At 48.0% G+C, this 26,560-nt stretch overlaps 2 protein-coding genes across 3 annotated transcripts in view; both read right to left on the reverse strand.

Moving 5' to 3' along the window:
* The window catches only part of MTF1 (metal regulatory transcription factor 1), a 47,692-nt gene extending 27,793 nt beyond the window's left edge, over positions 1-19,899 (reverse strand). For both annotated transcript variants that reach the window (XM_075554080.1, XM_075554075.1), the window contains exons 1-2: positions 19,815-19,899; positions 17,580-18,038 (exon numbers count right to left, since the gene is read on the reverse strand). In XM_075554080.1, the coding sequence (XP_075410195.1) occupies positions 17,580-17,987 (408 nt within the window). In that variant the 5' untranslated portion in view covers positions 17,988-18,038; positions 19,815-19,899. The remainder of the gene's footprint in view (positions 1-17,579; positions 18,039-19,814) is intronic.
* A 979-nt stretch (positions 19,900-20,878) lies between these two features.
* The window catches only part of INPP5B (inositol polyphosphate-5-phosphatase B), a 64,558-nt gene continuing 58,876 nt past the window's right edge, over positions 20,879-26,560 (reverse strand). Inside the window, exons 21-25 of the mRNA XM_075554126.1 lie at positions 25,918-26,034; positions 23,501-23,585; positions 23,014-23,141; positions 21,957-22,068; positions 20,879-21,700 (exon numbers count right to left, since the gene is read on the reverse strand). Of these exons, the coding sequence (XP_075410241.1) occupies positions 21,585-21,700; positions 21,957-22,068; positions 23,014-23,141; positions 23,501-23,585; positions 25,918-26,034 (558 nt within the window). The 3' untranslated portion in view covers positions 20,879-21,584. The remainder of the gene's footprint in view (positions 21,701-21,956; positions 22,069-23,013; positions 23,142-23,500; positions 23,586-25,917; positions 26,035-26,560) is intronic.

The following is a 26,560-nucleotide window of genomic DNA, read 5'->3' on the forward strand; positions in this document are numbered from 1 at the left end:
AGAGAAGAGGGGTTACAGTGCAGGGCTAGGGAGGTAACAGTGGAAATGAGGAGAGGGCTGTCTAAGAGAAATGAACATAGGAGAAGTGACTGGCTGTAATGACAACTGAGTCCCGGGGGGCGGCAGGGTTGGAAATCAACCCCCAAGATCATGTCGTGGAAGACTAGCTCGACGGTCCCATTACCAGAGGGCTGTCTGGAGTGAGGTAGAGATGGGGATCTGGGTCTGAGGTGCTATCAAGGCGTCCAAGTGCTGGGGGGCAGGATGGGGAAGTGAGGGGATAGAGGAGAGCTGATATCAAGGAGCTCAAGAGGAAAGAAAATGTTTTGAAACGGATGGTGGTAGCAACTGTACAGCACTGCTTGATGTGATTGGACTGCGCAATGTTATGCTATCTGTAAGAGCTCCCAATAAAATGACTAAACACAAAACAAAAAGGACGTCCAGGCGGACACTACATGTACAAGCTAAAAAGAAAACCCATGGCAGGCATCTTCAGCACACAAACCCTAGCTGCCTCTACTTGTATTCTGCAGGAGGGTCAAGTTTAAGTCTCAGCCCTACCACTGTGTAGCCTTGGGAAAACCACTTCAACTCACAAGACCTCCATTTCCTATTTACAGCACCCAAACCCACTGCTCTCCAGTTGATTCCAACCCATAATGACCCTACAGGGCAGAGCAGGACATGCCCTGGGGGTGGTTCCGAGGCTACAAAGTGTCCAGGCAGCAGAAAGCCTCGGCCTTTTCCTCAGAACCACTGGGGGAGCCACGCTGCTGACCTTGCAGCTAGCAGCCAACACATAACCCACAGGCCACCAGGGCTCCGTAGTCACAGCACAGGAGAAACAAACATCTCTCTTTGCAGGCTTGTTGCAAGGGTTAAAAATATATGTAAATTATTTTATTACAGTGACTGGCATATAGTAAGTACGCAATAAAATAGTCCCCTGCGAGCCACCACCCTTTAGGGCAGTGGTAAAAAAAAGAAGAGGAGGAGAAAAGAAGCAGAAGCAGCAGCAGCAGCCGCCGCCTTTGGTGGATGCGTGGGAGTAAGAGCCTGGGGATGCAGGAAGAGAAGCAAAAGAGGGTGACGTCTTAGAAACCTAACGGGAAAGTTTGAAGTACAATGAAACCATCCAAAATGTCAACTGTCCGAATAAAACAAAGAAGAGGGCAGGGGGCGCTACTGAGCCCAACAGGAATTCACGAGGGGCGGCGTGACAAAACTGGTTTGAAGGGACTGGACTGAAGTGAACAGAGGAAGGTGAGGCGGCGAACACAGGGAAGCAGCAGTACAAGTGGACTCTGGGGATTTTTAAGTAGGCTCTAGCTTGAGCATGCAAGGTCTCAGGGAGCAGGAACACAAAGATAAAGGTCACCGACAGCCTGAGTGGAGGAAAAGTCCTCAGGAAGACGAGGGCCAGGAGTGTGACCCAGGGGCAGCACATTTGCCCGTGAAGGACCAGATAGCGCACAGCCAGAGACAGAAGTGAATGAAGATGGCTGTTTCCAACAGAATTTATTTATGGACAATGACATTTGAATTTCATATCATTTTCATGTATAATAAAATATTCTTTAAAAAATTCATGTGAAAAGGTAAACTCCACTCTTAGCTTGAGCGTTGTAGAAACAGAGAGAGAGAAAGGGAGATCAGGATGAATGTGGGTCTTACTTTGTTGTGGTGGTGGTGCTGGTGGTTAGGACCCACGGACCCATGGAGACGCTATACACACCGCAACTAAACAGCGCACAGGCCTGCGCCAGCCTCCCAACTGTTCCCGTGCCTGAGCCCACTGGTGCAGCCACTGTGTCACTCTAGCTCATCGAGGGCCTTCCTTTATTCCGTCCCTCCACTTTACCAAGCATGCTGTCCCTTCTCCAGGGACTGCTTTCTCCTGCCTAACAATATATCCAAAACATGGAAGACAAAGTCTCGCCATCCTGGCCTCTGAGGAGCGCTGGCCGCACTTCTTCCAGCACAGATTGGTTTGTTCTTTAAGTAGTCCTCGAAACTTTCGCTGTTCTCCAGCACCACAGTTCAAATCCCTAACTTACCGGCCCGAAACCTACAGAAGCGGAAGAGGGCTCCTGACTCTGCCTGCTTCCCTTTCGACTTCCCCTCTCCTCTGTCCAAGCCCCAGGAGGGTCTTGCAAAGTCTGGAGATTCCTTAGGTAAGCAGTCTCTTACCCTTCATGCTTCATCCTTCCGGCACGAGTCTTTTGTCGTCTGGGATCAGGCAGATACTGCTGTCTGTGTCCACAGGCCACAGTGCACGCCTCCCTGGCTGCAACACTAAATTTCCCCTCTGCTCTTCTGAGGCCCTGCTCCTTCAAGTCATGGGACTGTAACACTCGTCTACGCTACATATACTTCCATGGATATACCCTGACTTCCCAGGCAGTCTAAGACCCTCTTTGATGCTGCTGTCAGATGCCTTTGCGTCTGTTAGTCTCACAGTGACCCTGCTCGGCAGAGCGGAACTGCTCTGCAGGGCCCTCACTCTGGGAAATACTCTCATGGAGTAGAGCACCTGGTCCTTCTCCCACAGAGCCACTGTGGGGGAGGGGTGGGCTGGAAGCAATGAGCGTAAGCACGTAACTACAGTGTCAACAAAGCTCCTTTCCTGATAGCAGTTTCAAAGTAATCAGTCACTAAAGTAGTCTGCAGAAGTAGGGCTGTAAATGTGGCCAGAAGGGTCTAGCCTGATCCACTCATGGTGCTGATGACAATGGTGAATGCTAAGAGCAGAATTTTAAGACGCTACCACAGGCAATGACTTTTTAGGTAACAGTGCAAGAAATAATTAACTGCTCCCCCACCCTTCCAACTCCCAGTCTCACCTGGCCAATTCCAACCTCCATTAAATGACCCTTTCTCACAGAAATGTCCCAATGACTCTCTACTCCCACACTCGACTAGAACAGGTGTCCTTTTTAGAAAGTCTCATAACTACCTGTTGAGTGAACTGGGTTTGTCTTGCTCTTTGCCCTTGTGGAGAAGCGGAATCCAATTCACGTTATGTTGAATGCAACAAAAAAAGAAAGCGGAAGAGCCCAACCAAACCAGGGTGCTGATGAAAGTGGTGGCAGGACATGGGAGCTATAGGGTTTCATAGAAGATGGGCAATGAGGTCAAATGTAGCAGAGATAACCGATAACAGCATTCCTTGGATTTAGTTAACTCCAAAGGTCACAAGCATCCCTAGTGGGACTAGCTTCACTGAAGTGGTGGAAGCAGGAGCCAAAGGCCATGGCTAAAGAGTCAGGGAGACGGGAGGAACGGGAGACAATAAATACTGTCTTTCCAGAAAAAGCTGGCCAGGAAAGAGTGAGTGAGGGAGTATTGCGTTCCGAGTAGAACACAGGACTGGGCAAGACATTGAGAGACTGTCCAATGCCTGCTTCCCAACATACGATGGGCAAGAAAGTCACTACTTTCCCCTCATCAAGGGGTGGTAAATGGAAGCTGCTAGTCTGGATCTTTCAGAATCATTTTTTAAAGTTCACTAAAGTTTACAAAAATGGAAAAATCTCAGCCTCCTCAGACTGTATCAGAATAGGTTATTGCAGCATATGTCAGTTTCCTGTCCCGTAGGAAGGCGGGTTGTAACACTGGGTCCACTTAATACAATTACTGCCTGTCAATCACGGATTTAAACGATGATGTTCCAGGCATTCTACTGTTCCAGGTACCAAACCTAAAAGCCATTGGTGCAGACTCACACATCCCTCAAGAGCAAAGAAGAAACACCCTCATAGGGGTTTCAAGGCTAGAAATCTTTATGGAAACAGATTTCCACAGCATTCTTCTGCAGAGCCGCTGGAGGCTTCAAACCACTGATCTTTCACTTACCAATTGAGTGCTGAATCGCTGCGCCACTGGGGCTCCTTGTTCTAGGAACTCGGAACACAGGAAAAAGTCAGAGTCCCTGCTCTCCTGCAGCTCAAAGTCAACAGAAGACTCAAACAAGTAGACAACAAAAAGCCAGTGTGCGTCGTGGATGTTCAGGCTAGTACAGAAACACTATCGAGAAGCACTTAAGTCAGAGTAAGAAAGACTCTCGAAGGGTGATGTCAAAGCGAAACTTAGACTATGAGGGGGAGTGACATATCAAGAATTTGCCCGTCAAAATCAATGAGCGTATTTATGATATAAATACAATACCACCGATGATTCCCTTGGACAATGAGGGTGTTTCCAAAAGCGCTTACGCCCGTCATCACTTTCATCTTTAAAGTGTGGGCGAGCGAAGATGTCATTTGACCCAAGCCAAGGGTCAATGTGAAATTGCTTCATATGCGTGTGAAATCTGGACACTGAAAAAGGAAGCCCGAAGAAGAATCGCTGCATCTGGATTATGGAGCTGGAGAAGAACAGTGACAGCGCCGTAGCCTGTCAAAAGAACCGAGCAGTCTGTCTGGGGAGAAGCAGGGCCGGAGGTTTCCACAGAGGAAAGACGGCTGGCGAGACTTCATCTCACGTCCTTTGGAGGGGATCAGGAGAGACCAGTCCCCGGAAAAGGGCATCATGTTTGATGAAGTGGAGGGGCAGCGAAAAAGAGGAAGGGCCTCATGAGCCGATTGACATGGTGGCTGCAACAATGGGCTCCGGCAGGGCCACCATGGTGAGGAGGGCGCAGGACCGGCGTGGTCTGCTCTGTTCTATCTCAGGTCACTGCGCCAGAACCGATTTGATGGCACCGGAAACCACCACACTCCCTATCGCGTATCCAGAGAGCTCCATGGAGAAAGAGAAGAGCTCTGCACGGACCATTCCTCAACAGGCCCACCCCGCCCCCACCCCCAGAGCTGAAGCCGCCCCGCTGTTCCCACCTCAGCCCTTGACCTTCGCCAAAGCAGTACTCTTCAATGGGAAAGCAGCAGTCATGGCATCCAGAAAGGCCTTGGTTCAAATTTCAGTTCTACCACTGACTACTTGTGTGTTTCTACATCAGTGTTTTTATCTTTACAGGGGAACACTAGTGAGATCTATTTTATAAGGTTATGAAAATTAAACTATTATAAATCCCCTAGCCCAGGAGCTTTACATGAATGATGCAGGAAGCATAAAAAGAGGATGGAAAGAATACAGAGTCACTACCAAAAAGAACTAGTCGACCTTCAACCATTTCAAGAGGTAGCATCTGAGCAAGAACCCATGGTGCTGAAGTAGGATGTATAAGTTGCACTGAAAACATTAGCCAAAAACAAGGCTCTAAGAACTAACTGCTGGGATACCGATTGAAAAGTTTCAACAGGCTGGTGAAGCACTGGAAGCACTCACTTGTCTATGCCACGGCATTTGGAAGACCGCTACCTGGTCAACTGACTGGCAGCGATCCATATTTGAACCCATTCCAAAAAAAAGGTGACCCAACAGAATACTCAAACTATAGAACAATATCATTGATGTCACACACAAGTAAAATGTTGCTGAAGAGCACCCAACAGCAGTTGCCGCAGTATATTGACAAGGAATTAATAAAGGTTCAGGCAGGATTCAGAAGAGGACATGGAACAAAGGATCTCATTGCTGTCAGGAGGATCTTGGCTCAGTGCACAGAACACCAGAAAGATGCTTACTTGTGTTTCACTGACTGTGCAATGGCATTGGACTGTGCAAACTATGCATAGCACGGAGAAGAAGGGAAATCCCAGAATTAACTGTGCTCGTGAGGAACTTGTACATGGATCAAGAGGCAGTTGTGTGGATGGAACAGGGGAATGCTGCATTGTTTAAAATCTGGAAAGGTGTGCATCCGAGTTGTGCCTTTCACCATACTTACTCAATCTGTATGCTGAGCAAATACTCCTAGAAGGTGGATTACATGAAGAATGTGGCATCTGCACTGGAGGAAGGCAACACCTACGATATGTAAACGACACAGTCTTGCTTGTGGAAAGTAAGGAGGACTTGAAGAACTGCCCAGGAAGATCACGGATGGTAGCCTTCGATATGGATTGCAACTCAATGTAAAGAAAACCCAAATCCTCACCACTGGACCAACAGGTAACAACATGACAAATGGAGGAAAGGTTGGAGTGGTGAAGAACTCATCTTTCTTGGGTCACCTTTCAGTGCTCATGAAATAGCAGTCGGGAGAGCACACGACCATTGCACTGGGTACATCTGCTGCGCACGACCTTTTCCAAGTGTTGAACCTCAAGGGTGTTACTTTAAGGAGTAAGGTGTGCGTGATTCAAGCCATGGTATTTTCAATCACCTCGTATGTATGTGGCGGTTGAACACTGAATAAGAACAAAGAAGCACTGATACATTTGAATAATGTGCGGGCAAAGAATACTAGAAGTACAATGGACTGCCAAAAGAGCAAACAAATCTGTCTTGAACGAAGTTCAGCCAGAATGCTCCTTAGAGGCAAGCATGGTGAGGCTTTGTGTCGTGCACTTTGGACATGTTCTCAGGAGAGCTCAGTCCCTGGTAAAGGACATCCAGCTCGGCAGAGGGGCAGCAGAAGAGAGGAAGACCCTCAACAAGATGTCCTGACACAACAAGCTCAAACTTAGGCACAATTATGAGGATGTTACAGGCCTGGGTGCTGTTTCATTCTGTTGCACATCAAGTCACTTTGAGTCAAAACTGACTGCATGGCACGTCAGCAACAGCAGCAGCCCAGGGTCTGGTACCCCACAGACACTCAACAGATGCTGGTGACCTCATCCTCTCTCCATCAGCACCACCAGGATGGAGCTCAGACTGGTACGCCAACTGCCCACCACGGGCCTGGCCTAGGGAAGTTTCCTACAAGAGCAGAAGGCTATCTGTGGCCCGGGCTGGTATGTTCATGGAATCCCTGCAGTTAAACTATAAAGCCTACATTCCCATTTTAAAATGTGGCTATAAATGGTGGCTTCCATCCCATAGTGGGATCAGTACACACTAGGGATTGATGTCTACGGGCTGTCCTAGAGTCCAACCACAATTTACCACTTTGTTTCAAGAAGAAAATGCTTCCTAATAAAGAACACCTTAACACTGTAACCCTTTGCAGGCTGGAAATCACCTCCTGTGGGGCCCAGAATGGGTTTTGCACAGCCTGTAAGATGAGCAGGATCACTGATAATGCAAATAAAGTACCGTATGTACTCGAGTATAACCCAACCCGAATATCAGCCGAGGCACCTAAATTTACCTCCAAAACTGCATTAAAAGTGTGCTGAAAAACTCGGCTTATACACGAGTATATACGGTACCCTCGTGGGGGCTGTTGTTAGGTGGTACACAGACTGCCCGTGTACAACAAAAGGAATCGCCATCTGGTCCTGCAGCACCTCACAATGGCTGTGCTGTGCCCACTGCTGCAGTCACTATGTCCATCCATCTCGAGAGTCTTCCTCTTTTTACTGACCCCCTGCTTTGCCAAGCCAGGCAAATAAGGTAAATGGAATGCTAATGAGGGGGTTGGCTAGTTTTGCTATCTGCTAAGCTTAAAAGAGAGCCAATCCCAGAGCAGAGGGGGAACCTCATTGCCACCAAAAAGAAGAGCCAGAAACGAAGGGCTGAGAACCTCCTAGAACCATGAGAGACACAGAAAGAGCATTGTATCACCAAAACCAGTGTACGATGGAGAGAAGCTGGGGCAGAGGAACAGCCTCAGCAGAGCCAGAAAGCCAGTGTAAGACGCCTCAGTGGGCTTCCCCTGGAGCGACAGAGCTGAGTACCATAGCGCAGGTGACTTGCTGATGGAGAAGGTGTCTCTGGGCACATAATGGTAAAGTTGAAAAAAGAGCTTTTAATACCTGACTGATCAACAATCACGCCAGAGGCCAAGGAGAGGGCCCCAGTGGTCCAGAGGGTAAGAGAGACACCTTCCTGTGGTCAAGGCTGAAAAGCTGTCTTGACCAAAGAAGTGTATCCTTAATTGTTCCTGATCCTCAATTGGAACTGATTACTTCCTTTTAATTGTGAGCATGATCTGTGTGGCCATGCAATGAATCCACAAACTCACGAGAAAAGTAGAGCGCACCGTGGGGAGGGGAGGGCAGGCTAGTGTCTGAACTGGTAACAAAGCTGAAGAGAAAGTACACCTAACCTGGCCTCATAGGAATCGCCCCTGGGCTGAGGTCGATGGAGTAGTCTCTTCTCTCACCAAGTTAGAGAAGTCAGACACCACTGACCCACGCAGGCCAAACCACACCCCACTCCACCCCAAGAACTAGGAAATATGGACTTATTGGACTTGACACCTTGGAAAATGTTGCCTAAAAATCGAACTATTTGAAAATAAAAATGAGAAGTTTCACACCAATAAAAAAACAACCACATAGGCCTATGAGGGCAGGAAAGTAAATGCACACTTACTGAACAGCCCTGGCGCAGCAGACAGTCTGCTAAATGTTTTATATGTGTACTATTAAATATTGATGTATGAGTACATCTCACTTAATTTTCATAAAATACACAGGGATATCTCCATTTCACCAAGGAGGAAACTGAGACATTCAACAGCTTGCCCCAGACGACACGGTGAGCATAGAGTGGGGTCAAGGAACCGAGAAGACACTACTGTGAAGAGGACACTAAGTTCTAATACACGGAGCAGGGTGTCATTAAAAAACTCGTTCTCCAGGGTTCTACAATAGCAAGAAATTTTGCAAACCGAGCATTTATTTCACTGCTACCGAGTCGATTGTGACTGAGCACAACCACAGAGGACAGTGTAGAAGTGCCCTTGGGTTTCCAATACTTTAAAATGTTACAGGAGTTGACAGCTAGATCTTTCTCCCTTGCAGCTGCTGGTGGGCTCGAACTGCTGACCTTGTGGTGAACGGCTCAGTGCGTAGCTCACTATGCCATCAGCGTTTACAGCCTACAGAAAATAGGTTTCCTGCAGCACCATGCTTGAAAACCACTATGCATACAAAGCAACCCCTGGCCCTTTCCCAGGCCAGCAGGCCTGGTGGTGATGGAAAGGCTGTTGGCAGAGGAGGGAGTCCACGCCATACGCACGCTTGGGCTGAGCGTGGACTCACCGGGAGATGCTGCCTGTTCTGGCTCCCGCATATCTCGGACATACGTAGCGTCAGCAGCCTCCCTAATAGACACCAAGCCTCTCAGGGCAGGGGCTGTTCCTTTGTACTTGCTGCGATTTGACAAAAGTGGGTGCCCAGTAAGTCAAAGCTGAGGAAAGAATGAATGGAGCCGTGACGGTCTCCATTTGTCCCAGTTCAGAACGGCAATCCCGGGGGCGGCGAGAAGGGAACCTGCAGAGAAATGTAATCACAGTCGCAAAGACCAAGAAGGGAAGTGGGTGGCTCCCTCTGGGAGAGTCAGCAGCAGCCTGGCTTGTTGGAATGGTTCATTCCGTTGCCTGAGGGATTCAGAATGAGGAATGAGATCGGAAGTAGGTCTCAAAGTAAAAGAGGCACTGCAAAGAGGCTCTGAAACACTGGAATCAAAATTTTCCCGTTACACTTACAGAAAATTTGTCATGCTGAAAGAAACAGGGTTTCCAACTGGGTTGAACAGTTCAGTCATGCCGATGCAACGACATCAGGACAGACCCGCATTTGTCAAATGCAGCTATACCGGAATGGTAAGTGGAGCGGGAAAGAGTAAGTGCTGGAAGTCCTAGAATGGGAGACTGGGAACAGGCACGGGACATTTCAGGAGCCTCGTGTGACAGACTGGATTAATGCCAGCACCTATCCAAAGGAGTGCAGTCAGCAGCTGCCATCTTTGAGCTGGGCACCGCTGCTTCCAACTGTGCTGCTCCAGAGACGGCTGCTGCGCAGCATGGACACTGCCCTTGTTTTCTAAGAGGGAGATTGGGTTTCTAGCAAGGTGCTGGTCCACAGTTTTTCCCCATTCTAGTTATCACTCCACTATACTCGCATTTTACAAATGCGGGCCCATGCTACTGTCACTTTGTCAGCTGTGACTGAGTGGGAAATAAATAGTTTAAGGAGAAGGTGATCTCCTGAAAATGTAACTGAGCACATCATTCATTCACACATACAGTGTTAAGACCCAGCACAGCAGCCTCGTTCAAAAGGCGTTATTGTAGTCTTGCTTCTTGGTGGCAAAGGATAGTCTCACCCAATCAATGTGCTAGAATACTGGGGTGCCCCAGAAAGAACTTCCTTAGTACAGGATCATTCTTAGGTTTCTTCACACTTCTTGGCTACATACTCAGCAGACAATTGCCAAGGTCAAGTAGTCATGGGGGCATATATTGTGCTCATCCAACAGGTTTCAGACAGAGGTGGGTGAATAGATAACTCAGGGTCTCTGGCAGAACACAGGTTCTGGCAGAACGCATGGACTGCATGAACCGGCCCAAGGCAGCACGGTTGTTTAGACACCATCGTGAGCAGAATGACAAGTCTTTGATTGGACATTTCTCTAAGCTAGAAGGTCACTCAGTGGCAACAGTCAAAGAACAAGTGTGAAAACACGATCACAATCACGAGCGCCAGAATGACCAGTGTCTGTGAGGTAGGCGAGGGCAGGCTCTGGAACAAGGTTCTGGTTGGGTGATCTTTTACGCAAGATGAGGGGGTGAGGAGTGAAGTAAACCAGCAATGCACTGTGGGAAACAATGGAACAATCAGGGGTAAACAGGAAAATCAGGCTCAAATCTGACTCAGAAAATAAGCTGCTTAAGAAGCCAAGAAGACTAACGAGTTATCAAATGATTTGATTTCTCAAGAGTAACACCTGGGCATGGAGATGCCGAATAAACCCAGTCTAAAAAAAAAAAAAGTAAGAGATGCCAAAGCATGTTATCAAATAGAAATTATCAACATTGGAATCTTCAGGTCAGTTAAACTGATTTACATGCCCCAAATTCATGGTTTAAAAAAAAGGGGGGGGGAGGGAATGAGCTGATACCAAGGGTTCAAGTAGAAAGAAAATGTTTTGAAAATGATGATGGCAATGTAAGAACACTTTGTTCTAATAACCTGGCATGCCGTGATACTGAGCTTCCCAACACAATCGCTGAAGACAAAATGGGTGCATAAGCAAATGTGGTGAAGAAAGCTGATTGTGCCCAGCTATCAAAAGATACAGCGTCTGGGGTCTTTTAAAGGCTTGAAGATAAACAAGCAGCCATGTAGCTGAGAAGCAACAAAATCCACATGGAAGAAGCACACCAGACCTGTGTGATCATGAGGTGTCAATGGGATCAGGTATCAGGCATCAAAGATCCAGAACAAAATATCATATCAACATGAATGAGGGGGAGTGCAGAGCGAAGACCCAAAGCCCATCTGTAAGCAACTGGACATCCCCTTACAGAGGGTCAGGGGGAGGAGACGGGTCAGTCAGGGTGCAGTATAGCACCGATGAAACATACAACTTTGCTCTAGCTCTCTAATGCTTCCTCCCACCCACTATCATGACCCAATTCTACCTTATAAATCCGGCTAGACTAGAGGATGTACATGGGTACAGAGAAGAGCTGGAAACACAGGGAATCCAGGATAGATAAACCTCTCGGGACCAATAAAAAGAGTGGCAATACCAGGAGGGATAGGGGAAGGTGGGGGGAGAAAGGGAAACCGATCACAATGATCTACATATAATCCTCTCCCAGGGGGATGCACAACAGAAAAGTGGGTAAAGGAAGACATCACTCAGTGTAAGACAGTGGTGTCAAACATGAAAAAAATAATAATTTATAAATTATCAAGGATTCATGAAGGAAAAAGGATGGGGGAGGGGAAAAAATGAACTGATACCAAGGGCTCAAGTAGAAAATGTTTTGAGAATGAGGAAGGCAACAAATGTACAAATGTGCTTTATGTAATGGTTGCATGCATGGATTGTGGTAAGAGCTGTATGAGTCTCCAATAAAATGATCTTTAAAAAAATAAAGTAGAAAATATTAAAAACTAGTACATTGATACAATTGATGTATGAAGTATTATAAGAGTTATAAGAGCCCCAATAAAATGATTTTTTTTCCTCAGAAAAACGGTGATGACAACATATGTACAAATGTGCTTTCCAAAATGATGTATGGATTGTGATCAGAGCTGTAAGAGCCCCCAATAAAATGATTTAAAAAAAAAAAGTTAATGATCCGAATTCTACCTTGCAGGGCTGGATAGGACAGAGGCTGTACACTGGTGCATATGAGGGTTGGAGGTACAGGGAATCCAGGGTGGATGATACCTTCAGGACCAAGGGTGTGAGGGACGATGCTGGGAGAGTGGAGGGTGAGTGGGTTGGAAAGGGGGAACTGATTACAAGGATCCACATGTGACCTCTTCCTTGGGAGAGGGACAGCAGAGAAGGGGGGAAGGGAGACTCCGGATAGGGCAAGATATGACAAAATAACGATGTATAAATTACCAAGGGCATATGAGGGAGGGGGGAATGGGGAGGGAGGGGGGAAAAAAAGAGGACCTGATGCAAGGGGCTTAAGTGGAGAGCAAATGCCTTGAGAATGATTGGGGCAGGGAATGTATGGATGTGCTTTACACAATTGATGTATGTATATGTATGGATTGTGGTAAGAGTTGTATGAGTCCCTAATAAAATGTAAAAGAAGAAAAGAAAAAAAAATGATTAGGGCAAAGACTGTACAGATGTGCTTTATACAATTGATGTATGTATATGTATGAACTGTGAAAAGAATTGTATGAGCCCCAATAAATTGTTAAAATAAAAAAAAATAAATAAAATAAATAAAAAAGTTAATGTAAGATGGGGCTGCCAGTCTCCTGAATGCCTGGTCATTATGCAAGATTTTCAAAGACTGCTGCTTCTCCCTCTATCCCGCCGATCCCCAACCAACTGGTTTTGGGGATAGACTGTAGAATCTTCCAGGGAGACTTCATGGCTACAGTGGGGAAGTGTGGGAAGGAGGGCAGGACAGTGAGCTCAAGCCACAGCAGTGTGAACTCAGAGCACACTTGACTTTGTCCTATTCCACTGATTGCCAGCCCAACTGGAACACGTGAAATAGCAAACCAAGCTTGCAAACATAAATGTGTAGTCCAAACTGTGAAAGTGGCAATTAATATCACGGATTGCATAATTGGTAGCCCTCACCATCTCCTCTTCTGCCCGGATCAGCATCTTCCAGGGGGCAGTTGTACAGAACAGCGATCCTTGGAAATGAGACCTGAAATTCCCCAAATTTCAGCTATTTGGAGCAGTTGGTATTTGCCATCCTCCTAGTCGTTAGCACATCAAAGGCACCAAGAACTCCTGTAATAAACTATCTTAGTCTTGGCTTAGCCAGAGGGTTTCTAAATACTTGCTTATGAAAGACTTCTCAGATAGTGAACAGTACCTGAGCATGGCCTCCAGTGTCGGCTGGCTCTAACCACGTTCAAATGTTCTATGCTAAAAAAGATGATTCAATTCCCCTGAGGCTCATCATTCTTCCTCCAAATACGGAACTTAAAAAAACTTTTTAAAGTTGACACTTCCTGCTGCCTATTTCCTCACCACCCACTTATTTCTCCATCTCTTGCAATCTAACTTCGACCCTTCATCCGCGCCTCAAAGTCTTCCATCATGTGAACAACTGCACAACTCACAGCTAGTGGTTCCTCTACGCCCCAGCCCTTCTCAGGGTCAGATACGAACAGTCACGCTTGTCAGAACGCGCTTCCCTAAGACTAATCGTCCGCTCATCTCCTGAGTACTGTGACCTACTCTGGTTCCTTCTCTTCCCAACCCTGAAGTTCTCAGACCAACTCTTAGGCTCTCTTGAGTAAACTACCCCCACTTTCAACCACTGCCCTTGAGTGGGCCAACAAGTCTAATCCCCAGCCATGTCCTCCACTGCTCAACTGACATCTGTGATGGGCTTTGGGACTCCCTTAATTTCCAGTTTCCCCAGGGACTTGTAAAGTCAATGTGCCCCATACCAAACCCATCATTTTCCCCACCAAACTTTCTCTTCTTTTTGTCTTCTTGATTTGTTACTGGACTCAATGGAGTTGCTGCGTTCTCCTCAGTAAACCCTTAAAATTATGGATGGACCAGTTACAATGTGCTCTATTTAACACTTCCCACTTAAGACTGTTGAAGCCCCTCAGGGCAGAGTTTCCCATCCATCACCTGTGTGGTCCCTGTGTGTTAAGACACAGTAGAAATTCAATGCACTTGGGAAAATGGGTGAATCTTTGCAATCTGCATTTGAATCATGTATAATCCATGGCTCATTCCTCAAAATCCACAGTGATATCCCAATGTTCTCTCCATCTTCTCCAAGAGCCTGGACTCTTTTCACTTATAAGGTCACTCTCCTTCATCAGACTTAAAATGAAAACCCAAACCTACAATGTCACAGTCTCCTAACTTGGCAAACCATCTGCAGTATCCCACCATCTCCAAAAAAAAACACTACAATCGAGCAATCTCTCCAAAACGTTACTCTAACCATGTCACCCACCACCTGTCTGCCAGTGTATTACACTACTCTGCCTTGCATGTTGCTGCAGTACGAGGAGTCTCATATGTATATGGAAGAGTCAATGGCTTGGGATTATGGTGCTAGCAAAGCCTAGGGAAAGTACCACGGACTGCCAAAAAGAACAAACAAACCTGTCTTGAAAGAATGCTCCTTGGAGGTAAAGGTGGAGAGACTTGTCTCACGCACTTTGGACAGGTTATCAGGAGAGACCACTCCTTGGAAAAGGGCATCGCGATTGATAAAGGAGAGGGTCAGAGATCAAGAGGAGCCCCTCCACTCCACGGAGTGCACAGTGGCTGCCACCATGGGCTCAAATATCACTATGGTGAGACTGGCTCAGACCCTGGCAGTCTTTCAGTGTGCTACGCAGAGTGGCTGTGAATGAGAGCCCATTCAATGGCACTTAACAACAACAACAACAATCAAATCACTTCTTGACTCAGAAACCTGCGCTGTTTTCCCAATGCTTCCAGAATTCGGTCCCAGTCCACAGCATGTTATCACCCTGTTCTCTGTTTGGACCGCCTTTCTTACCTCCTCCTAGTCCCTCTAGGGCTGGCCAACAGTCAGCCCACTGCCCGTGTGTGTAAACAGAGTTCTACGGAAACAGAACATCCTCACTGTGCATGTTTACGGACTGCCCATGGCTGTCCTGGCGCTACAGATGGCAGAGCTGAGTGGTTCCCAAAGAGATCATAGGCCCCGCAAAGCCTCCAACACTTACCACCTAATTCTTTACAGGCAAAGTACACCGATTCTGCTTTAACCTAACAGGACCACTTACTATTTCTTGAAAATGCCCTTTCTATTCATGCTCTTCCTGTCACTTGGGTAGCCCCCATCTTTGCTTTGTAAACAAGATTGTACTTACAGGTTTTTATTAGACCCCCTCTGATGCCACTTTTTGTGAAGCCCTCCCTAATTTCTGAGCACTAAAGTGACCCTTCTCTGTGCTTCCAGGGTACTATTCCTCACCCTCAGTTACCACCACACTGTGCCTGATGTTAAGGTTACTGGAACAAACATATCTCTACTTCTACACCAGGGGTCGGCTAACTTTGGAGACAGACGAGTCAATCTTGCCTCTCACCATTTGAAAATGATTCGAGAATCATAAACATAATTTTACAAACAAATGAAATCACCGTGATCTGAATAAGATCCCTTAAAGGAAATTGATAGTTTTATTTTCATTTTCAGTTTTACTTCAGAGTCACATATACATACTGAAAGAGCCACATATGGCTCTCCAGCAGTTTGCTGCCCCCAGGTCTCTACAATCCTAGCGATCTTTGCAGTTCTTACAGCACCTCACTTGATAAATGTTGACTGAGCTGAAGAGAATCCTCACCAACGCAAATACTGGGCTGAAATCAAGATCAAATTTAATAGGGAGATTCTTCTTCTGCTTTAATACAGACCTTCCTTCTCAATTGCTGAAGATATAACTGGGGGAGGGCAGGCCTCAACCCCTACACACGAGAATCATCTACGGGGAGCTTTCCCAAGCTCATCACTAGTGACTTGTTAGGCAAGATCATTGTTTGCTGTAGGGGCTGCCCTGTGCACTGTAGAAAATTTAACAGCATTCCTGGTCTCTACCTAGTAGGCTGCAATAGCCCCTCCCTAGTATGACAACCCAGACTGTTTCTGGACAGTGCTAAATGTCTCCTGTGGAAGCAAAGTTGCTTCTCCACCCCCCATGGAGACCCAGTAATCTGGAAGCTTCCTAGTACACACTCCAGCAGGGTGCTCTTGCTGATAAAATATAAACAGGCTATTAATTGTGTCGTGTCCAGATTAAGAGAGAAGGGCCCCACTCTATTCAGGGCTAGATGATTCACACTGGTGAGATGGGGTTCCGCTCTGGCACTTACACAACCTGGGGAGCGACGCCAACAGTGCCGTAAGCACTGCCGAAGAGAAGATGGAGAGAAACCCCTGATAGCTATCTTTAAATATCGATGGGCTGTCTTGTAGGGGGAAGGGTAACTCACTGTTACTCAGGAAGACAGCGCTAGAACCAGTGGGTGGCATTTGCAGGGAGATAGATTTTGGCTCTATGCAAGTAAAAGCTTTCTAACAATCAGAGCTGGCCAAAAATGTTTGAGACTGAGCTGTGAAATGCTGCGTTCCCGTCGTGCTCGAAGTGTTCACGTGGAAACCTGATCTCAGAGATGCTGTGGAGTGATTCCCAGGTAGGGCGGGAGGCAGTATGAGAGGTCTTGCTCCGGTTCCCCTAGCTCTAGCTTCTCAGGCTGCCAAAGGGGAAGTTGCTACGGCATCCTCCGGCCTCACGGCTTTCTTCCGTTACAAGCAACACACATTTTGCTCGACCCTTTGCCCCCTTCCCAGATGGTAACATCGTAGAGCCATTCCCTGGCACTGCAACGACCAGCAGCCTAGCTTTTCTTCATTAAGCTGCAGGCAGTTCGTTCTTGGAAGCCTTTAAACTGTGTCTTTGATTCCACCCCAGGAGCCAGCACGAGTACAGTCTGTATAATGCTTTATAGTTTCCAAAGCCCTCCGATATGCCTAGCCTTTCCTAAGATAAATATGAGTGGGAAGCCTTTGCAATCTAACCGCTCTCATTTGCCATCTCTCGTCTGACTTTATTGTGAAAGAAAAAAATCAAAACCAAACTCCTCGCCATCAATTTGAATCTGTCTCACAAATTCAAATACCCCGGTGGGCTTCCGAGACTGTAAATCTTTCTGGGAGTAGAAAACCTCATCTTTCTCCCTGTGGAAGAAAGCTAGTCTTGATTATTTACCAAGCATCCTGTACAATCAGAAACCATATGCAGCAGAAACCCGTCTCCAAAACAAGCCATTTATCCATCAGCGCAGAGATGAGCCAAATTGAGTGATTGCACTATCAGAGAAGCCAAGTCTAGTGATGTCAGCATCACAAATAGGGAATTCCCTCTCTGTGCGATTTCTACAACAGCCAGGTCTTGAGGAACAAATGTGGAGGAATTCTGTATTCCACAATTTCCGTGTGGCCATACAGGCCCACCATCCCAGAAAGCCAAAAGCAGATACATCAAAACATGAAGCACTTAGAGTGACCCATCCTTTACTCCGCAGCTAAAACAGCCAAGAGTGACTGAACAAGCAGTGTTGAAGCTTCCCCAACGGCAAACTGGCCCCTCACCCTCTGCCTTTTGACTTACTTCTTTGCGTTTTGTTTCCGGGCATTCCGACTGCAGAGTGAGAGTTGCACCTTCGATATTTCTTGGCATGGGCGTGGAACCAGGGTTTATTGTCAAATGAATCTGATCAGGCGAGATAATGTGTTGCACGTAACCCTGGGACATTGCTTCATGGTCTATTAGGTGAAAGCCCTCTACACCCCCTACCAGATAGGGCAAGTGCTCTCCACACTGCCCATCATCGTCTTCGTCCTCCAAAGTGCCAGGGTCTTGCTCAATAAGAACAGTTGTCCTATCGTACACAGTTCCAGATGAGGAAGGCACCAGTCCGTTCTTGTCCACAAACCTGAGCATCTTGTCGTCGGGAGTCAGCTCATCGTCCTCCGCCTCAAAGTAGATGATGTTGTTGTCTGGACTGTGTTCCCCCATGGTGTGGCGGTGCTCAGCTCAGTTGTGAGAAATGGAAAGGCAATGACCCGTCTGCAATACAAAGCCAGAGTTAGAGGCCAGAATTAGTTTAATTCTGAAATATTTTTTTTAAAATCGTTTAATAGGGGCTCGTACAACTCTTATCACAATCCACACATACATCAATTGTGTAAAGCACATTTGTACAATCATTGCCCTAATTCTGAAATCTTTTTTTTTTTTTTGCGGGAGGGGACTAATGCCTCAAAAAGCTTGTTTGTTTGTTTGTTTGTTTTTAAGTAGTATCAGATCAATTCATAAGACTTTCTGAATGTGCCTTCTGGTCAAATAGTGTGAAGTGTGAAGACTGGTCAAAACACCTAAAGGGGCTGAAGGAGCAAACAGAACAGTAGCTTTTGGAGCTGTTCTAGTACATTTTAGCGTAAAGAACACCCATTCAAATACCTACACCCCAAATCAGACAAGAAGATTATATGATCTATGGCAGAGGGCTTTGGAGCCCTACTTAACCCACTCCACCCCACCCCCACCCCACAGACCCTGTACTATCAGAGTTCCTTTTCTGCGCCTCATTTTCCCTACGCACTCAGTGGGAGGAGCAATTCCTGTTCTCTCAAAGTTGCAACATGGAGTCAGAGAGAACTTGTGTAAAGCAGTGTCTGACAAGTTGTACAGGAACAGTGGAATTCCCTCCTTCAATCCTGGGAGTTTCCGATTCTGGGTGGTGAGGGTGCTTCCTAAACAGGCACACCTAGTGTGGATTATTTTCTGTACTTCTCCCTAAAGCCACCTGGTGTCAACCAGAGGCTGTGCTTGGTTAGGGGCTCTCTGAAATGATGGAATGCTGGGTATTAACTTATTTTTGTTTCTATAGCCCTTAGTTAGCAAAGTACACTGCAACCTTAAGTTCAGAAAACGTAAGCTGAATGAATGAGAAAGCGACAGATACACTCTCCCTGGGAAATGACCAAATTGGAAGCTTTTAAAGTCTGGAATTGTGGTTCTTCCTTTACCACCAAACAAACAGGTTCTATGGATGGGGGTAGGGCCAGCAGAATAGTCCATCTTAAAGCCACCACGACGACACTTTTAGTTTCCGGTCTGGCTTTTACACTTCATAAAAAGATGGAGCTGTCTTCTCCCGTGAAGATTTACAGCATCGGACACCCTATGCAGGAGGATCACCATGAATCAGAATCGACTCGTTGGCATTAGGTTAGTGGGTTTGCACTTTCTCTCTTCTGCTCTAGGCTAGAAAGGGCGCCTTCACGTAGTAGGAGGGTTAGACAGAGATGTAGTTACGAGGGCCAGGCCAAGGGAACAGATCCGGGAGCAGCCGGGCGCGACCCCTGGCTCTGGCTTACGCAACCCCGTAGATGTACATGTCGCTGCATCTGAAAGGAGAGATAAGAGCACCGCGGGGCCCCACTGGGCTGTCCCAAGACCATCAGCAGCAACGCGGAGACCAACTGTCCGGAACAAACAGAACAGGAGCCTTAAGGGTGGCAAACGAGGAGTGCGAACGAAGCACCCCCAGAGGAAGGTGAGGAAAGAAACCTGCCTGAGGCAGCCTCCAGCACAGCGCTACCCGGGCAAATCCGAGACGGAATGGGGGGGCTCCAAGCCTGGCGATGAGGGACAGGGTCCGGGTCTCCATGGAAACAGAAGAGGGGGGCTGGATACCCATCCCCATAGAAACGGAGGAGGGGTGGGGTCTCTATCGTGACTAGATTGGAGTCCATACTAGGAAATGCTTGTGAGAGGAGCTCAAGTCTCGCACCCCCCGGAAAGTCCCGAGCCCAGGCCGAGTCTAGGTTCGCCTTTTACCTCCGCGGCTCCCGGCAACGGCGGCGGCAGCAGCTTCTCCCCTCCCCAGCGGCACCATGATTGCCCCCACCTCCCTCAGGCGTCACTTCCGCTTCCGCTTTCCGGGGGAAGGGGGGCGAACGCGCCTCGGCTTGTCCCTGGTCTCTCTGGTTGGCTTAGGCGGTCTGGAGGCTGAGCTCAAGCCTCCAATAGGCGAGCGGGAGGGGCGGGGCGTTGCACCCAAGGCTCCGCCCCCCGGCCGGAGGGCGCCCCGCGCCCGAGCGCGCTCTGGCACTTTGAGGCGGCAGTCGGGACGCCGCGCCGGGGCCGCGGGGCGCTGGGGCCGAGCGCGAACCCCGCAGCCCTTACTCCGAAGGCGCTTCAGCCCAGTTGAGCAGGCCTTGCTAGCCCCGGCGGCCGCAGCTGCCTCGGGAAGCACCGCGGATAGACACACCCGAATCCCGGCTCGGACTCCAGGGAGAGCCACGAAGCGTTCTCGGATTTCACCCTGGGGCCCACGGACCCCACCCACTTCACGTATTCAAGTTCATGTCCGTGAGGACAGGGACTCGGTGGGGAGATTCTGAAAGGAAGCTCGCGCAGAACTAATACACGAGTCAAGCCAGGCAGGACGCTCTCGCTTCCCTGCCCACCCTCCGGTCCAAGCGGCAAGCCCGTCACCTTCCTGGGGCTCGCCTCACACCAGCCGACTCCACCTACTGGCCATTCCCTTCCTTTCACCGCGGACGTATCCATGAAGACCGCGGTGTCACTGCCTGGCAGGGGCATGCCAGCGTCCGCCCACCCCCCACCAGTCTCTCCGGTGCCCACGTTAAGCTCTTAATGGTTCAGTCAAACCCAGACACCAGGAAGATCTAGTGACAGGCGCTCCCACGGACTGCCCCACGGGCTGCCTCTCAAGGGGGGCAACCCCCAGAGGGAGGGGACCAGGGTCATGGCTGAAAAGCGTAAATAGTGCCTGTTACCCACCAGTCAGCCAGGTAAGGGTCTCTCTGGCCCCTGACCAACAGCCCTGTCCGTCTCGATCAAGAGTCCCTTCAGACAAAACATACACAAACCACCGCTGTTTAAAAATACATTTATCATCCAAAAATATCACACATGGGAGAGAAAGGTTGCATTATATACAAGTCTGGAGGGTTTGTTGGTCGGGAAGAATCCCACCAGTTTCGTCAGAACACTGATTTCCTCAGTGTTTTGATTTCTAAGACCTTTTGTCCTCAGCGGCCAGCCTCGGAGTTATGGAACCACATTTGCGGGTGTCAGGGCACAGGACTGCATATGCATGTGTGCACGTCCTCGGATCGGGCCCTGGAAGCATCTGGGTGACTGTGGTCCTTCCTGCAGCTGTGGTCTGTCCTGCAGCTTCCATTCTTGTTGTCCAACTCACTTTCAGGTCTGTTTAAATAATATCTGAGCGCAGGAAGCTCAGCCCCAGCCCTAGGGAAGGCACTGACTGTGTCCTGGAAGCAGGCTGATTGTACATGGGTTAGTATTTTCATTTACATTTTAAAAATTAGAAAGAAAGAAAACCTATCTGTATTAAATAACTAAAGGTGAACGTTGGTGTCAGTTTTATTGTGGTCGATTTCCCCCTGCTAAGTCTTCACAACTCACAGTCGCTGTGTGTGCTAGCCATGGGGTCCTGGGCTCAGGACACAGGTAGCTGCCCTCCTCGCTCTCAAGGGGGCTCACGCTCTCCTTAGAGCATCTCTGAAGTGGAACGCAGGTGAGGCTGGCAGTGGCTGCCTCCGGCAAAGCAAGGGAGGCTCAGGGGGAACTGCACAGGAACTGGTGGATAAATCCTTGCGCTTTCTTCTTCTCTGCCATTTCAAGTTTTTGGTGACCAGCTGGGTTTCGAAGTAGCAAGCTGCCAAATATGCTGGCTGCGTGAAAAACACAGAAAACAAAATGATTCAGCAGAAGACATACTACTACTCTTGCTGTTAGGAGGGGAGAGGAATGACTGAAAAGCAATGATGTCCAACTGCTTTCGGAAAAACCAGTGATGTGCTATGGCTCTGTCCAGAGCTGGAGATCTTAGTTCTCCGGCAGCGGGCTCGGGGCTGTTCTCAATCACATTTCCCACACTGAGTTTCTCAGGTGGCAGAGAGGCCTCTCACAAGGCACTAGGCTGCTTACCTAGAATATTCTCATCCAAGTGGTTTTTTGCTGAATTTTTCAGCAGTTCTTGCAAAAACGCCATCAAGTAGTTGAAGACATTTCTGTGGAATGTGGGGAGAGTGGCAATGACCTGAAAGAGGAAGAAGTGGGGTTCATGTGAGCGGCCGTGTTGTCAAGCGCCCACTATATTCCAGGAACTGAGGATGTGAGTCAGACGGTGCACAGGAGGTTGTGAGCTTATGGCCTAAGTGCCAGAAAACGAGGCATGACGTGGACGCAGAAGTCAAACTTGAAGCTGCACGTTTTCGGTTGCCTTCAGGGACTAGAAGGCATGTACGTTGTGCCCCGACAACCAGACTTAGAGAACTAAGGAATAGGGTCTTTAGAGCCCAGGAAGGCAGAACACCACCCTGGGAGGAGTTAGTGTTGACGGGAGCACAGCTGTGTACAACCTGATGGATCATGCTAGGATCCATCGAGGACCCCGGCACGGTTTACTGCGGAGTCAGCTGGGGAGGCTTGTACAAAATTCATCCCGGGGCTACACTCAAAGCTTCAGAGTCAGTGGACTTGAGGGTGAGGCTCTGGAACGTCTATTACTAACAAGCGTTCTAGATTATTCTGCTAGGCTCTGTAGTGTGAGCCGCTCAGCAAGATCGCGGGTGGTAAATTGTTAAGAAATTAAAAACCCATATTAACTGGCATTGGAGAGGCAGCTGTGACTTTTAAGAAACACAATCTGAAGACCGTGTTTGAAACATCAGCAGGGGGAGCTGCGGGAGGCTGTGGGGATGGAGGAGAGGGCAGGGGTGCTAGATCAACAGGGCTTGGCACCTGGCAGGTAGGAGGTGAGAGACTGGGAGGAGGCAGACATGACTCAGGTTTCAGAGCTGAGTCACTAAAATTAATGGTGACGGCATTAGCGAAAGGGAGGAGAGGAAGAACAGGTCTGGGAAGGAAGCCGAGTTTCCTTGCAGGACACTACAGATAAGGGACAGTACCCACTCTGTTCCCTCAGGCCCCTGGAGGCCAGGAGCTAGCAACACGTCCCCTGGTGCTCAAGGCTTCCCCTCACCTGTTTACTGGCGCTGTAGTTGCCAGAACACTCCAAGCAGTTGTGGTAGGCGCTGTAACAGATGACGGGCTCTGGCAGGCTCTCAAGGAAAAGCAGCAAGGCCTCGGCTATGGAATGATTGTTGGCAGCTTTGGGCCCAGGTTAAGGATCAGTTGCTGTGGCTGCGCACAGATGGGAAAAGGCCCAGGAGGAGCATGGGCCACCGGGGCTGCCCACCAACCAGTCTCAGCTCAGCACTGAGATCCCAGCCTGGCATCTCAAAAGGGCCACACTGTTTGTCGGCTGAGCCAGGCCCTCCCAAGTCCCTGGTTACTCACGGTCTTCGCCACGTAAACGTTTACATAAGAAAAACGTAACAGTTGAGGACACATCATTAGCTTTGGAGCAGCCTTAAAATAGATTTCTTTACTTTCTCTCATGTACACACACCGCCACCGCACCATTACACCTTCCCCCCCACCCCCACCCCTGAATGTCTGAAGGATACAGAGAGAGTCGATCATCCCAGTGTCCAAACAGTCCCTGATATGCTCAAATTCTGACCTTAGGCCAGGCTGCTGAAACAGATCTTCCTGCAAAAGCGAAGAAAGTCACCGTAACAATTATTTTCTTGGGGAAAAAAAAACACTATTATTTTCTTGAAAAATCAGCAATGATCTCCCGACCCAGAAATCGAATCACTAATCACCAGCAGACTAAGAAAAGGAGCAGGGCGGGGCAGGGCAGGGGCGTGGTGGGGTGGGGTGTGGCCTGGGGCCCCCCTGGCCAATCTGATGGCGAGACTGCTGTGGTCCATTCATCTTGCGGGTCGGCCTGGGAGATTCCTCCAGCCTGTCTTCTGGATGACAAGACCTCTATTATAAACTATAGGTAGTTTTACAGGGCAGGGGATATCGAACACATGACAAATAGATCCGAGGTAAAGGAAAGCTTCCATGTTGCTAGGCATCTTGCAGGGCTATGGGGAGCGGGCAGGGGGAGAGGATTAACCAGAGGAAGAAAAACAAAAGAAAGTGACTCATTTGCAGGGCAGAGAAAGCAGAACAGGCACTTCTGTGCTTTGTGCAAACAGGCTTACGGTAATAAAGGTTCGTGAGAGCATGTAAAGCTATATAACTCTGTTAATATCAATAATACACACTTTGCTCAAGGTTACTGAAAGGTGGGAACCTTTTTGTCTGCAGAGGGCCATTTGGAGATGGACAACATCACTCGGGCCATACCGGCCAGATTACCTCACCCCGAGTGTGATGGCTGTGGAACTGCTTCTGTGGGGAGGTGTGTGACGTTAGCAGTTGCTGACGATGACGATGTAGGCCTTGTGAGGCCATGGGCCTGCCGCTCCACCCTCCTCTGGACAGCTGAGAGCTTATGTTAGAGCTAGGGTGAGAGCTAAATGACACCACACCCTAAAAGACTTAGAAGACGTGACAAAATAATAACGTATCAATTATCAAGGGTTCATGAGGGAGGGGGAACGGAGGGAGGGGAAGGTGAGGAGCTGATGCCGGGGACTTATGTGGAGAGCAAATGTTTTGAGAATGATGAGTGTACTTGGCATACAATTGATGTATGTATGGCTTGAGATAAAGAGTTGTATGATCCCCCAACAAAATGATTTAAAAAAACAAACACCTAGAACAGGCTTGGTAGATTGGAAGTCAGCAACTGTGAGGGGGGTTAGGGAGAGGAGTGTGTTGTTTGATGAACCCTGAAAACCTGCTGAGAAAAATAGTCAATCATAAAAGGGTGAAAACTGTATGATGGCACTTATACGAACAATTTAGAAAAGGCAAATGGATGGAGGCCAAAGATTATTAGTGACTACTGAGTGGGGCGGGAGGGGAACACAGGGCGCACTGCTCAGGGTGCAGAGTCTCTGTCAAAGCTAATGATGATGGTTGAATAATGCTACCACGCTGCACATGTCAAAATCTTGACAAAGTCTTTTTTAAATCTTGACAAATACATACCAATAGATAGCAACTGCTTTGTTGCATATTGGTATATATTTGCCACACAATGGAAGCTGAAATAACAAACATTTATTTTGTGACCTGTATTCATCACAAATATCTTTAAATGCTGAAGTATCAAATGTTTCATTAATTTTGTATGTAACAAACTGCCCCCTGAAATAGCAAATGTTTGGTTACTTTTATATTTACCAAAGAAATTAAAAGTAACTGAAATGGCAAATGTTTTTGTTACATATGTATTTCACACACACACACACACACACACACAGTTTTGTTACATATGTATTAACACACACAGTTGTTACATATGTATTTAACACACAGTTGTTACATATGTATTTAATACACACCGTTGTGTTACATATGTATTTAACACAGTTTTGTTACATGTGTATTTCATACACACAGTTGTTACATATGTATTTCACACACACAGTTTTGTTATATATGTATTTTACACACACTGTTGTGTTACATGTGTATCGATCACCACCACCAAGGGAGCTTGCTCCACAGGGAGGACTGTGAGATGAGAATTTATATAGGTGCATACATAGTTGTTACATATTATATTTCACTCCAGAAATCAGGTCTCAGGTCTCTGGGCTTAGGTTTCTCCATCAGCTCTTCTGGCTCTGCTTAGCTTGTCAACCAGTTAACTCCTCCCACCTCCAGGGTCGAGGGGGACCTTGCTGTTCTGGGAAGAAAATCCTGGGCAAGGCTGCTGCCTGGGAGATTAGTACTGGGTGTGACCACACACTGACAGGGGAGTGACACAGGAAGCCCTCTCGGCCCCATCCCCTTTCCAGAGGAAGAGCAGAGCTCTGCAGAGTCCCTAGCAGGTAACAGCTTTTAAAGACAAGGGTTCTGGAGGTGGATGCTTTTTCCTCCAGGCAGCTTGTACTCAACTTCAACTCTCACCCACCTGCTGAACAGCATTCCGGTACAAGAAATCGACCATCATCCAGAGCTCCTTGGGGACTTCCATGTGGTTGTTCTCCAGCTGGTTCCCATCATCTTGGGTCTGTATGGGCATGAGAGTCTGAAAGGGAAGGAAGCCCATGACAAGAAGGCCCCCGAGTGGAACTTCTACCATGCAGGCGTCAGGAGAATGCATCACACGAGGGCAGCAGGCTCATGGGAAAAGGGGAGCGTTTCAGTACGCCTGACCAATCATTCCGCAGGCAAACATGAGGTCAGGTGGCATGATCTAGGGGCAAAGATGACTTCTGAGACTCGGGAAGGGGTCTGGCAAGCAGTGTCAGAGGAACAAGTAAAATAAACACCATCTTCTTGAGGCAGGAAAAAGAAAGCCCATCATGCCTACAACAATACACTCGAATCAGAGACCTGGTAAGGTCTGGTGCGGAAAGAACACAACAGTCGTGGGAGTCCAACAACCTGAGCTGCAGGTCCAGGTCCACTGCTACCCCGCATTGTGACCTGTGACAAATCTCTCTCCTTGACTGGGCCTCTGTGTTCATCTACACAACGGGGAGGATAGAGGTCAACAGTTCATCAATTTAAAATTTTATATATGAAAATGCACTGGAAAAAAACAAAGAGCA

The sequence above is a fragment of the Tenrec ecaudatus genome, chromosome 1 (assembly GCF_050624435.1).
Source record: "Tenrec ecaudatus isolate mTenEca1 chromosome 1, mTenEca1.hap1, whole genome shotgun sequence".
Lineage (NCBI taxonomy): Eukaryota > Metazoa > Chordata > Mammalia > Afrosoricida > Tenrecidae > Tenrec > Tenrec ecaudatus.